Below are 13,825 nucleotides of genomic sequence, written 5' to 3'. Positions count from 1 at the left end.
CTGGCAGGGCTGCAGCAGCAACGCACGTCTTCACCGTTTTGTCAGCAGATGGATGGAGCAGTGCTGTGGGCGGGTGATGAAGGGAAGGGGGTAGGGAATAGAGAAGTGTGAGTGACAGGTGTGTGGTGTCTTCATTTGTCAAGTCAGCCAGGTGTGTCAGCTGAGCTGGAGGGTGAGGAGGGATGAAAGGAAATAAGGAAGGAATTGAAAAGAACAGAGCAAAGGAAATGGAACGGAAAGGAAAGAATTGGGGGAAAGGGAAGGAAAAGAAAACAGGAGTGGAGGAAATGGTAGAAAAGGGAAAAGGAAAGGAAATAAGCGAAAGGAAAGGAAAAATTAGATGAGAGGAAAAGAGGGGCAATAATAAAAAGAAAGGAAAATAGAGAAAAAAGAAAAGAAGACAAAGGGAAATGAAGCACAGTATCGAAAAGAAGAGATAAAATGAAATAGAAGGAAAAGAAAGAAATAAATGCAGAGGAAAGGAAAGTGAGGGAGAGAAAAGGAAATAAGGAGAGGAAAGGGGAAGGAAGGAGAGGAAATGGACATTCAAGTTTGTGTCAGATAGCAAATGCTGTGGGAGTGTGTGTTTGGTTTTGTTTGTTGTTTTCTCTGCTGTCATTGTCTGACACACACACTCTGTTTCCTTTTCAGTTTTACAGGCACACACACACACACACACACACACACACATTGCTTTGTCCTCCTTTCTCTCACTGGCTCTTCTCTGTGATTTGGTTACCATGGAAAAGCACATTTTTTAGGCAGAAGGAGGTTGACATTATTACATGAGAGAGATGGCACTGCTTATTCTCTACACACACATCTCGCCCACAGGCAGTCGCCCACGCCATGCTCTTCTAGGCAAGAAGATTTCAGAAATGACCTACATATACATAGTGTGCACATACACGTGCATATATACATTGTTGTCTTGTGCTCCACAGCAGGCGGTGAGGCAGCGAGATGAACTTCAATTGACACTAGAGTAAGCTGTCTCTGGATGGAGCGAGTTGATTGTTCAGTTTAGTTGAATACATGTACATGTGACATGCTATGGGGGGGGGGTGCTTGTGCATCCTCGTGCATAAACACATGCACAATGCACACACATGCACTCAATTCACACACAATTAATTCCCCCACAATATCATTCAGGCTATCCAGGAACACAGCAGTCACCCCAGTCAAGGATTATATGTATTATTCTGTGTATGTATGTGTCCATGTGTGCCTATTTGTCCTATAACTCCTTTGTTTATTGTTACCCTCCCCCCATCTGCGGTGTGTGGCTTTACAGCACCTAACACATGGAGGCGTGCCATTAGAAAATGAGACGTCCCTCTTTTGGTTTGAGAGCACACTGGCCCATGAGCAGTTGTCCTATAACGTGTGTTCTTCTGTGTGATGTTCTCATTCAAGGATTAAGCTTGTGGATTATTTACTTGTATTCACTGACAGTGACTTGAAAATCAACCTATAGGAACTCACAGTCCTTACATGCTAATTGACCCTTAATGCCATGACTGGTTATTGTCTGAATATTTTTGAATTTTGATACCAACACCAAAATGATGTTATTTTAAGACTTGTTTCTCTAAAAAACCCTTTCATTGAAGTGTTGTTTAGGTAATATATATATGTGTATATGTATACACACACACGCACACACACATATATATGTAATTTAGCTCTTTGCAAAATTTTTTTGCAAAATACAAATAGTTTTTAAAATCCCTAAATGTATAATTAGTTCCACATGCATATATCATATCATATATAAAGTACATATGATTTATGTTTATATTTGATTTTTGTTTAATTTAGTGTATATTGTCTATAGTATGCCAATAATGTAGAATCTCACATTAATGATCTGATTGCTCCCCAGCTGAGATCTCGTGAGAAAACTTTCCACTCACAACAACTTGCAAACTCTTCTGAGTGTACCTCACAATTTTTGTTCAGCACTGTTTGTATCAAACTCTTTCATGGTTAGCCTATTCAAAAGTTTAGCTTTTTTATGGTACAAACGTGCCATACCTGTAATGTGCTTTCATACATATTAGGATGTATAGTGAGGCCTCTTCCCTGCATCATAAACACTGGCCTTTAGTCACAGCATGCTGCAGTGTGCTGGATTTAAATCTATAGTAGTTTCCTCTGAAATGAGAAAACATGTGTATGCGTTCAATTAATAGGGTCTAAAATTTTTTGCTAAATTCTAATTTTGACTTCTGCGGTTGAAAGTTGAGCAGGTATCCAGATGAAGACATACTGAAGTGTTCCTGTCTGGCAAAATGGTAGATTTGTCAGTAAGTAAGCAAGTAAGTTTTACTGTACATAAAGTAGTTTGTATCCCATCATGCACTGGGAAAGAAGACAGAAGGGGGCTGGGGCATCTGGGCTTAATCTCTAACCTGTGTAGTTCTGTCTGAGGGGAATGATGGGGGTGGGGTGGGATGGGAGCTATAGGTTAGAAGTTATGATTTGTGAGCTGGTATTGTCAGCTGATGATGAGTTGAATAATGGCGAGGAGCTGAAAGGATTACTGGCCACTGCTAATCTGTGGCCCCTCAGCTGAGGTAAAGAGGTGGAGAAAGACAGACAGAGAGAGAGAGAGAGAGAGAGAGTCTGTGGTGTGTTGCTGGGTGGCTGCCCGACAGCTGTGGGCCGTGCGGGCAGCTGATTTACTTTAGATTAGTCTGGACATGCGCCAACTAGGATTCAATCAGGCCATGATGAATGTGCTTTGGTGCACTGAAAGCTAACTGCTAAACTGACTGCTAACAGTCCATGCAACTGGCTGTTACGCTGTTAAAAGGAGTAACATTTTGGGGTTTCCAGAGGTCCCTGAGGTGCTTTGTTTTCGGCTTGTGCCAAGGCTTTTTCAGTGGACTACAAGAGATGACTGTCTTTCCTCTTTGCTTTGGATTTATTCTCTGAACATAAACCATTGGGATTATAAATACGGAGGGAGATAATTCCTGTTTTTGTGCTGTCGAAGTGAGGTGATATTCACTAGCCATGGCTACATGTGAGTATTTGATGTTGCCTGAAGGTTTGATTTAGAGGAAAGAGAATCACATTTTTATCATGGCTACTCTACATATTGCTGTGGGCATAAGCCTTACTTTGTGTTGGTGTATTTAATAGAATTTTGGAGGATAGATCACAAAATACCATTGCCTGAATGCGCAAAAATGATAGCATGACTGACTAGAACAGCTTTGCTCCTCCTTGTAGGTGAAAACAATACATTTGTATGCAGAACAATACCATCAATCCTTTCTCTTCTTCCACTACAGTATTGAAAAAGTGTCTGTAGCCCTGTTCTTCTTATTATAAAAACTAAAAAATAATATATTTTTTAAGAGAGCTACAGTGAGAGTCAGAAAATTCACAGTAATGAAAGTACAGGACAGGTGATACGCAACCTCTTTTAAGGAGGAGAGGGGATTCTGTAGTTTTTCTAAATGTACGGAATTTACCATAGCATTCACCAAACTATGTTCATGGTTTATCGATATGTTAAAATGTTTAAACAGCAATTTGTCATATCTGAGTGTTTTCTTAATATTTGATTAGCTGTAGCAATGGAAGATGGGGAAAGGGAGGGAATACCAAGACGTTGTAAATAAAATAAACAAAACACCATTTTTGTGAACTGAAAGACATTACAGAAGGTGTTTAGTTGATAGATATAACACAAATTTTTAAGGTCTAAGAAAATTTGTATTTGCTTCTATAAAGTTAACAATGTTGCATTTGTTTAGTTGTGAGACTACATATTCAGTAATATTAATTTGTGTTGTATGAATGTTGACAATCCAGCAGATTTTTGTGTCACGGGCATGTCTAACCACCTTTTTTGCAATGTATTCCATTTATTTTATGTTGTTTTTTAAATCTACTGAAACAAGCTTGCAAACATGTTTGTCCTTTCAACTCCCTGCAGGTAATGTGGGTATGCAACCTGTGCCGTAAGCAGCAGGAAATTCTCACCAAGTCAGGAGAATGGTTTTCGGGGTCAGGGGTGCGGCCTGGGAGCCTGGGCACCTCCTTGAACAACCCTGCCACGGGAGGTGAGGCCCAACGGGACAGGAAGCTACTCCGCTCCAGGTCCCAAGCCTCACCTAACACCAACACCAACACAGGGCCGCCCGACGGGACACAGCTGCCCGCCGGTGTCACGGCTGCCAAGGGTGCAGACACCATGCCTGGTTCTCGCTCCCAAAGTGAACCACCTAGAGAAAAGTAAGGCCTCATGATACACACACTGAACACAAGTTCTGTTTTATCTTTATGCTGCAATAGCTGCCACTAGGGGATGCTTTACCTGTACACTCTGTACTTTGTTCCACAGACATGGTGAAAATTAGAGAATTGGAGCCATATTTTTTTCAAAATTGACAAAGCTATCTCTGCAGGCTAAAATTCCTGTTTTTTTATTTATTTGTTTGTTTGTTTGTTTGTTTGTTTGTTTGTTTGTTTGTTTTTTAATCTCTTGGGGAACAAAAGCAACAGATTTGTGTTGTTTAACCAGTGAAGAAGCTAGGTCACAGTCACAGTTTGAGTCTTGTGAGAGTCTAGTCTTTGATTCAATCCCTTTGTTTCCATTCCGTGGGTGAGTTAGGTAAGAATTCATGTGTCCTGCTGATTTTAATTTGTTAATATAAAAGTCATCAATATTTTCTAAATTTAGAAATGAATGTCTTTAACACAGGATATTTCTGTACAAAAGTAATCAGCATTTTTTTGCGTGTCGTAACAAAAAGGATGCACATAAATATATATATATATATCTGTGTCAGTAGACTTAATGATACATTGGGATACTGAATCCTCTTCTCATATAGGAAAAGGCCAGTTTCCCTCCATGAACAAAATGGTAAAGGAGGTATGGGGCGTGGCAGTGGCCGGAGACCTGCTGGGAAGCTGCCATCTCAGTCATCCCTGGATGAGCGAGTTGTGCCTGGGGAAAGGGGAGAGAGACGGTTAGGAGATGGACGGAGGCTGGAGAAAATCCATTCTCAGGACTATGAGGATGGGCAGGGGAACTTGGGTGGTTCAGAAACACACCGGAGACGCCCAGAGGATGAGGAGCAAAGGGAGCGGCAGCGCCGTGAGGAGGAGTTCCAGAATCGTTACCGTAGTGATCCCAACCTGGCACGATACCCAGTGAAACCACAAAAGGAGGAGCAGGAGATGCGCATGCATGCTAAGGTGTCCAAGGTCCGCCATGAACGACGACATAGTGATCTGGCAATCAATGAGGTCGGATTGGGGCCTGGTGAAGGAGGAGGTGGAGGCAGCGCAGGGGAGGTGCCTGAAAACCGTCTGGCTAGGAGGGGTGGAAGTGGGGAGGGAGACTGCAAGGCCATCTTGGAGAACCACCGAGCCTACTCTGTGGATAGGACCGTGGGGGTTGGAGGGGGAGCTCCACCTCCTGGAGGTGGAGCAAGATCAGGACCCCAGCCTGGAGGACCGGTGCCTCCAGACTGGGGCCCGAACAAAGGCCGCATAGAGCCTGGTACAACACGGACACCAAGAAACAAAGGTGGAGATAACCTGCTGAGGAAGGACTCTCAGAGCTCGGACCAGTCGGAGTCTTTGCGGCCGCCCCCATCACGGTCATACAAGAGCAAGCGCGGAGTCAACAAGAGGCAGATGTCCATCAGCAGCTCAGAGGAGGAGGGCGGCTCCACGCCCGAGTACACCAGCTGTGAGGACGTGGACATGGAAAGCGTCAGCGAGAAAGGTCAGTCAGACAGATGTGTCCACTAGCTTACTAACTAAATATATCCAAACTTGCATACCTTGCACTGTTTGCTGTTGCTCCTTTCCATTAATTCGGGTAAGATTCTGATTCTGATAGTCTCAACCAAAACTTGTTGTCACCTAGGTCAAATGCCATAATCTGCACGTGATCCTCATTCTGTCTACCTGAATCATGATCATACATTTGATCTCTGCATTTGTTATATTCTCATTATTCATTAGGAGCACTTTCAGACTTTGCCTGTTTGACTCTGTACTGTAGTGTGGGTGGGATCAGAATCACTGCCGTTAAAGGTTTGATGGCTAATGACCTGCAGCTAATACTCTGAGAGATGGAAAGATCCTGACTGAATGATTGGACAAACCACCCTGGCGCAAAGAATTGTTTTTCAGATGAAAGACGGTTGTTGATTCAGTGACCCTAAAATAGCTAAGCAAAATTAGAATGCCATAACAAAGCTCCTCTCCATCGTAACATCTTTCCTCTACCCACACTTCTTGGCCCTAGTATGTAAAATAAAAAAAATAAAATAAAATAAAATAAATAGATATTTCGGTATGTAAGATTACTCACATCCTAATTTCAGACTGTAAAACTGTATGATAAGTGACTGAATGAGCCGTCATCCCAGCACACAGTGCATTACTACCCCTGTGTGTCATCTACACCTCTGTGCTGTGGCTAAACCCTGCTGCTCTCAGGACAGCTCTCATTTATTTGGAGAGTCCCTGTGATTTAGGGCAGCAGATTTGTGGAATTAGGCCAGTGGCTCGCATGCTACGCAAACAGCCAGCTGCACCAGCCAACCATGGGCGACCGGCTGAAATCAAGCCTGGTTGTGATTTCTTGCTGCATGGTTACAACTGGCTTCTTGGTACCAATGTATCTGGCAGCTCACTGCCGTTACGGGAGTGATGCTAGGCTGTGCTATAAGCCATGGGGAGAGCGTCGAAGTTCAAGAGGCATTGGGTAGAGTTAGCTGTGCTCTATCAGCTTATCTCTCTCACTGGTCACAGAAGGGGCCTATTCCAGATGTTTTAATCCAGATTACTATAACTCAGTGACTGGTAATGGGTAGATGGTGTGGATTGAGATTATTAGCTGTTTTAAACACTCTTTAGCTCACTGGGCCTCAAAACAGGATGTCTCCTTTTACTCTCATCTGTGGGCATGTTTTACTGCATAATGTGCAGTATATTTCCCTACACAGATACATTACGTTAAGTGAGATGGTAACACCAGGTGTTGATACGTTGAGGTCACTGTCAGCTGATTGCCTTATTAAGTGGACTGGTGGTACTGAGGGTTTATGACATTTGGTAAATGATGTTGTGTGATGTGTCTGCAATTAACGTCCTTCACAGGTAAAAACCACACTGGACTGGAGAATTAGCATCACCAGTGTCAACTCCTAATATTCTAATAGCACTAGCTAGCCAACAGTAGCTCTAAATGTAAAGTCAGGTGATGGTTCTTTGTAGGTTCATTTCTATTAGTAACCTCTTTCGCATTGTTTTCGTATTGACCTTCATACATTGTTGTAGTAGAAGCATTGATTATAGCTGCTTCACAATAATAATATTAATAATAATAACTTTATTTATATAGCACCTTTCAAAAACCAGGTTTCCAATGTGCTTAACAGTCATTAAAAACAAAATAAGTTGTACACTGAATATAGGGCAATAAATAAAATATAAATAGACCAACGGTGAAGGTTTAAGATAATATATCTATCTATATGTATATATAGTCCTCTGGAAGGTCGTTCCAAAGCCAAGGAGCCCTGACAGCAATAGCCTGGTCACCTTTAGTTTTTAACTTCGACCTTGGAATGACTAGACGGTCCCCACTCGAGGATCTCAGGATCTCAGGCTTCAGGCAACTCTTTTATATAACCTGGAGCCAGACCCAGACGTTCTTTTAAAGTCATCAGTAAAATTTTAAAATCAATTCTAAAACAGACTGGCAGCCAGTGAAATTGGTCTAAAATTACTAAAAACAGATGGATTAAGGTTAAAAGAGGCTGCACGATAGCATGTTTTAAAACAGAGAGAAAGATATCATTTTCAGGAATTGTTTATATTAAGTAAAATAATGGGACTGATAGCATTAAAAACCTCTTTGAGAAATTTAGTGGGAATAACATCAAGAATGCACGTGGTTGACTTTGAGTGTAGTGGGATTTTCTTAAAATGACTAAAACAGCAGTGTGTATCCCTGTGGCTAAGTAAAATCATTTCTGATGTTAGTGATTTTCTGGCTAATGTGGGACTGAAATTTATTGCACAGCTCCTCAGATGGGACAATAAAAACACAGGGAAGGGTAGTGATGACCGAACTAATTACTTGAAATAAAATCCTGGGATTTGAATGATTATTTAAAATTAGGTTGGAAAAAAATGACTCTCTGATTTCATTTTTTCATGTCATATAATATAATACCTGAAACCTTTTTTTTTCTTTTACACTTCATCCTTCTACACTCTCTTTTTAAGGTAACTGCTGGTTGGGGTGGGACTTCCTCCCACACTCCAAAGACTTGCAGGATAGGTAAACTGTTGACTGTAGGTGTGAATGTGAGTGTGAATGATTGTTTCTCTTTGTGTGTCAGCTCTGTGATGAACTGGCAACCTGTGCAGGGCGTACCTCTATCTCTAGCCCAATGTCAGCTGGCATTGATGCAACATGTGCACATGACTTGGATTGCAAGCCCTAATTTTTTTTGTAACATTCATCACAAAAGACTGTATATAAGAGGAATTTGTTATGTAATTTTCATGCAGAAAAACTTGATTATCTGTTCCAAGAATTCTCTAAGCAGGATTATTATAAACAGTGTTTACATTGTGGTTTATCTTTTTGCCCAGTAAAGTGCATCCCTCTGGATATGCCAGTGTATTTCCCAGACTGAGGCTTTAATGACACAGCAGCTGTGACTCGGTGTCTGAGGTAAAATGAAAACGGGTACTGACTTAATGTAATTGGGTTACTTCTTTGGTGTAAAGAACACCAAGGTGATAATGGATACTGAGGAAGTAGAAATGGATGACACTGTGTCCCTGTATGCTGTGTGTGTGTGTGTGTGTTTGTGTGTGTGTGTGAGAGAGAGAGAGAGAGCGAGAGAGACATACAGTATGTCTACATTTACCATGACCATGTAAGTCTCCAGAGAATGGACATGAATATGAACTTGTTGTCCTCGTTGAAGTTGTTGCACTAAACGTGCTGTTCGTGCAGAGAACATTAATGATGATGTGGAGATTTTCTTTTACAACTGAGAAAAATGAGTCACTGCTCTCTTAAACAGTTACATCTTAATTGCCCAGTGAATTAATGGAGAGTTTGTTGTTTCTCCCTCAGTGTATACTGTCAGTGCAAACATGGAAAGGAAGACATTGCTGATGCCAAGTTCTAATTTTTAGCATTTTAATAAATGGATGATTTAGACTTTCTTTTTCTGCTGTCAGTCTCTATTGGATTGGTGCTCAAAGTGACCATGATCCAGCTGCATCATACATGATATGGATATCTGGAACATGGCAGTTTAGGTATTAAGGAAAAAAAAAAAAAATATTACAATCTCACTAAACAGTAACAAATGTTCTTAGTGGCATTTTAGATAGAGAAAAATATATTATGTGGGTGCAATGTAACAAAAAACATGACAAGCCGTGCTATGCTTGTTGTCATTTTCAGTGCCACAACACATAAGCTCTATTTAGTATGCAAAAAACTGCTATGTGATTGGTTCTATTGTCAGCAACAGATATAATAAATATAACTATGCTTCAACTGATGGCTGGAAGCTACATTGCAACACTAATGAAAACAGCAGTCTTATTTAAACAGCCTATCTTCAATTATAGAAATAATTAACAAAACACTGTAAGGCCAAATGACTAAACTGCTATTTCACATGCATTCACAATCACTTGGATTGTGAATGCATGTGAAATATTATGTGATCTACCGCATGTCATATCAGTAAACTAGCCAAAGTCACTGAGTTCGATCCATCTGTCTTATGAATAGGACCTGATTCGGGGTTGTCAACCTACCGGTTTGTGTACAGGCCAGGATCTGCCAGCTCTTGTTGTGAGCATTTAGTGTTTGCAGTAACGTGTAGGCTACTCCATAAATCCTTTGAAAAAGTATGATTAAAAAAAAAAACCCTTTTACTTCCTGTTTGTTGCTACCGTATCTTCTTCAACCATACACTTTTTCTGTGGTGACAACCATTGTGATGCGTTTGTAGCGTCTACAGTTCATTATGGTTCGTGTTTTGGTAGGGGTCCCCAGCTCTACAGAGGTATCCATTAAATAGAATGAGGGGAGGGTCTTTTCTCCCCCTCTCTTGGATTCTTGGAAAACTGAGGTCATCGGATTAGTCCCAGCCTAGTCAAGCAAGCATGAACTGATGAAGCCTCTTGGATGAGAGGTGAAACGCCTTCAAACACAAATAACTAAGTCCAGTTGCATTCGACTGAATTTCCTTGAGATGAGTTCCAGAAGTAAACTTCTATTTTCTTGTAAACAGGTACCCTATATAAGCATATGACTGGGGACGTTTCGGTGGGGTGATCCATATTGGCTGGGATCCTCTCACATGCACGTGCTTCATTTGATGCTGAGCTTCATGTAATAAACTTTTTATACAAGCAAGACGGTGTCAGCGGAGATCTCCTTCAGCATCTTCACTTCATCGCTGTCAAATATACTACACGCTGGAAAACGTACTGCAACAAAGAATAAGAGAATGGCAGAGCAGAGAGGCTACAATATCCCTTGGTGACAAATACTAAAACTAGAAATTCCCTGTGTCCCTGAACACTTAGTTGGCCTAAGTCCACATCCCACAGGCCATTTGACAATGCTACAGATCCTTGCACATACTTTTGATTGTGATATTTGCATCAGCATAGTTAGCTAGCATGATTAATGCATCTGGTTTAAGGTGAGGTGAGCAATTCTGGGGAAATTGTAACAAACAAGGTTAGGTTGAAATAAATGCAGCAGGATTTGAAAAATGTGTTAAATGACGCTGAAGAGGTACAAAAAATTTACACAAAGTAGCACATGCTGTTATTTATGTGGAGATCATGTCAGAGAGTAAACAGGCTGATGGATCCAGATCAGGATAATGTGACCGTTTTTTGTTTTGTTTTTTTTTTAAATGATGTTAGAGAGCTGGTGGTTGCTTGCTAGCAACTGGTGAAATAGGAGACGAGCAGAAGAGAAGCACAGGCTCTGTGAAACACGCACACACACACAAACACACACACAAGCATACACTGTTTGTCAAGAACAATACTACCTTAATACCTGCAAAAAGCTGATGCTCTGATGTAGCATCAGTTAGAAGAGCAGCACAGATTTTGTAATCTGCCCTGCATGTTCGGTGAAATCCCCTACTCAGCGGTTCAAACTGTAGAGTCAGCATTAATTTTCTCAGGCATTCTCAGTGGACTTTGAGATCTCAGATTAGTAGCATTGCAGTCATGTGGACTCAGACCTTTTTCAGATTTTCTGATCTCCATCACCCATGCTCTTCTTGGTTAACCAATGAGAGTAGTAATTTTCCATTTGACTACCACTGAATATCTCTTAAAATTATATATTTTTTTCCATAAAATGTAAACACCCTATCCCATCATCTTCTTCTTTCATCCCAGCCTGTGCCAGGCTCAAACATTTCATTTACCTTGAAAGTGAGGTTCCTCAAAGTCTTTTAAAGCCTCATCTGATGTCATCTTGCTTTTGTTTTATTCCTGTGGTGGAAGAGTGGCCATGAATCTCTCAGGCTGCCCTGGTGTGATGCTGGGCCACTTAGTTCTTCTGCTTGAGCTGACCATCTGTCAGTATTAATGAGAGCTGGGATATTTGCACAGTCACTGGTGTCTTTGTCTCTGGCCAGGCTCTGGCAGGAGTTTTGGACAGGACAACTTGGAGCATAAGTGAACCAGTGTGATTGTCAATGAACTTAGCTTTTGTTAGCTGTGCTTCTGTAATTACAGTTTGTTGGGTTTTCTTAGTGCCATTATTATATTATAACTTTTATGTCTTTGTGGTTGTTTTTCACTCAGTTTAACATGCAATTTCTAAAAGAACATATAATTTTAAAGAGGTATAAGGAATGCCCGTCAATTTAACTTTATGTTTGTGGAATTTGGCAATTTGGTGCAGTATGTACCGATGGAGCCCTGCCAAGGCCCTGAAAGATGCTATTTTCGTTTCTCCTGGGTAGTGATAGAGGTTATGTTACTTATTTCCCTCTCTTTCCCTTTTGCAGGTGACTGGGACTGTCATTCTCTAGATCCTACAGTGTGGCATGTAAGTTTCAGCAAAACATGACCGAGTCAAAGTGTCAATGTATTTCCTCACATACACATCCATATAGTCACATGCAAACAGACACTCATAAAGTCAAAAAGTGAACTTATACAAATAGAACTAAAACATTAATGTTTACATGCAATTACATTATGAACTATCTATCAAATCCCACTCTGTAACATTACCTTACCCTCCTTACCAATATCTCTTTCTCCTTTTCTCACGGTTTGTTTCCTTCTTCCTCTCCTTCCCTACACTTTATTTTACAATGCCTCATAATCCTTCATAACTTTTCCTGCAGCATCCAGTTACATGGCAGCCATCCAAAGAGGGTGACCACCTCATAGGACGCATCACGCTAAGCAAGAGGTCGGCCATGCCCCGTGAGGCTGGCTCCCTCCTTGGTCTAAAAGTAAGCAGGGAATCACTCCCATTCAGTTCTGGATTACACCTGGCTTGTAAATATTTTATTTGTGTTTCTTTCAGCTGAGTGCTAGAATCAAAGTGGAAATACAGCAGTTTTGTAATTCTTGTGAAAACTGTGGTGTAATGCCGTGGAGCCCCATTTGTTCTTGTCCCAGGGCCCCCATCTGATAAGAATTTTGCTGTTATTACAAGAAGCGTATGAAATCCATGTCCAAGCAATCATATATTCTGCCACTGTGTCACTATTGGATGGAATTATAGTGAAAATAAATAATTTCCCTATTTGCTGTTGACCCCATGAACCCCCTCAAGGACTCCACTTCGAGAACCACTGCTGTAATGAGTAACAGGCATTGAAAGGTGTAGAAGTCTTCCATGACACAAGTATGCAGAATAATGCCTGCTGAGAAATGGCAGCGTAAAGCTCTGTTTTTTTGTGTGTGTGCAGGTGGTAGGAGGGAAGATGACAGAGACGGGGAGACTTGGGGCCTTTATCACCAAAGTCAAGAAAGGCAGTCTGGCAGATGTCGTGGGACACCTACGAGCAGGTGCAGAGCTTTTGAACGTTTGAACATATAGTTCCTATGCAGGATCTACTGTACTTTTATCTATACATGGTTGATCATGGCTTGATTGAGAATATAAAAAGTCAAACTGTAGTTAAAATTGTTTTTGTAAAGAGGTCAGTGTATCTATCTATCTATATCTATATCCATATATAGATATAGATACATGTGTATATATTTATGTACTTATGTATAGTTATATGTATAGTATATTTATATATGTACAGTATACATGTATAGTAGTCGTTTACAGTCTCATCACAAATAGGTGAAAGACAGACAGCTAACGTTAGCTAGGCACCCCTTCTTTGTATATGTGTAGGAGGTGAAGATGACTCAGAAAGCGATGAGAGCAGTGTTAGCAAGTTAGGCTAATTAGCTTCCACTTTCCGAGCAAAACTATTTAGCCTAGTTTGTTAGCTGTTAAAAGTTATCAAAGTGAGAGGGCTTGAATTGCTCTTAGCTGATGGTAAACACTTGTCGGTCTTGTTGAAAAAGGCAGAGCAGTTTTATTTATATGCATGTTGGCGATCTTGTTCGCAGGTGACGAAGTGCTGCAGTGGAATGGGAAGTCATTGCCGGGAGCGACTAAGAAGGAAGTATACAACATTATCCTTGAGTCCAAGGCTGAACCTCAAGTGGAAATAGTCGTTTCAAGACCTATTGGGTAAGATTAATGTTATTATCATGTTATTAGTTATCATTGAAGTATTTGGGT

At 40.9% G+C, this 13,825-nt stretch overlaps 1 protein-coding gene across 7 annotated transcripts in view; it reads left to right on the top strand.

Annotated features, from left to right (window-relative positions):
* The window catches only part of rims1b (regulating synaptic membrane exocytosis 1b), a 69,234-nt gene that overhangs the window by 30,873 nt on the left and 24,536 nt on the right, over positions 1–13,825 (top strand). For 6 of the 7 annotated variants that reach the window (XM_046401881.1, XM_046401921.1, XM_046401910.1 and 3 more), the window contains exon 1: positions 13,614–13,774. In XM_046401881.1, coding sequence (XP_046257837.1) covers positions 13,629–13,774 — 146 coding nt within the window. In that variant the 5' untranslated portion in view covers positions 13,614–13,628. Of the gene's footprint in view, positions 1–3,955; positions 4,255–4,856; positions 5,759–12,071; positions 12,113–12,416; positions 12,528–12,989; positions 13,090–13,613; positions 13,775–13,825 lie in introns of those variants that run through there. The other variant, XM_046401929.1, reaches the window with a different exon arrangement.

Source organism: Scatophagus argus, chromosome 2 (assembly GCF_020382885.2).
Source record: "Scatophagus argus isolate fScaArg1 chromosome 2, fScaArg1.pri, whole genome shotgun sequence".
Classification (NCBI taxonomy): Eukaryota; Metazoa; Chordata; class Actinopteri; family Scatophagidae; genus Scatophagus; species Scatophagus argus.
This window is presented reverse-complemented; position numbering and strand designations above follow the sequence as displayed.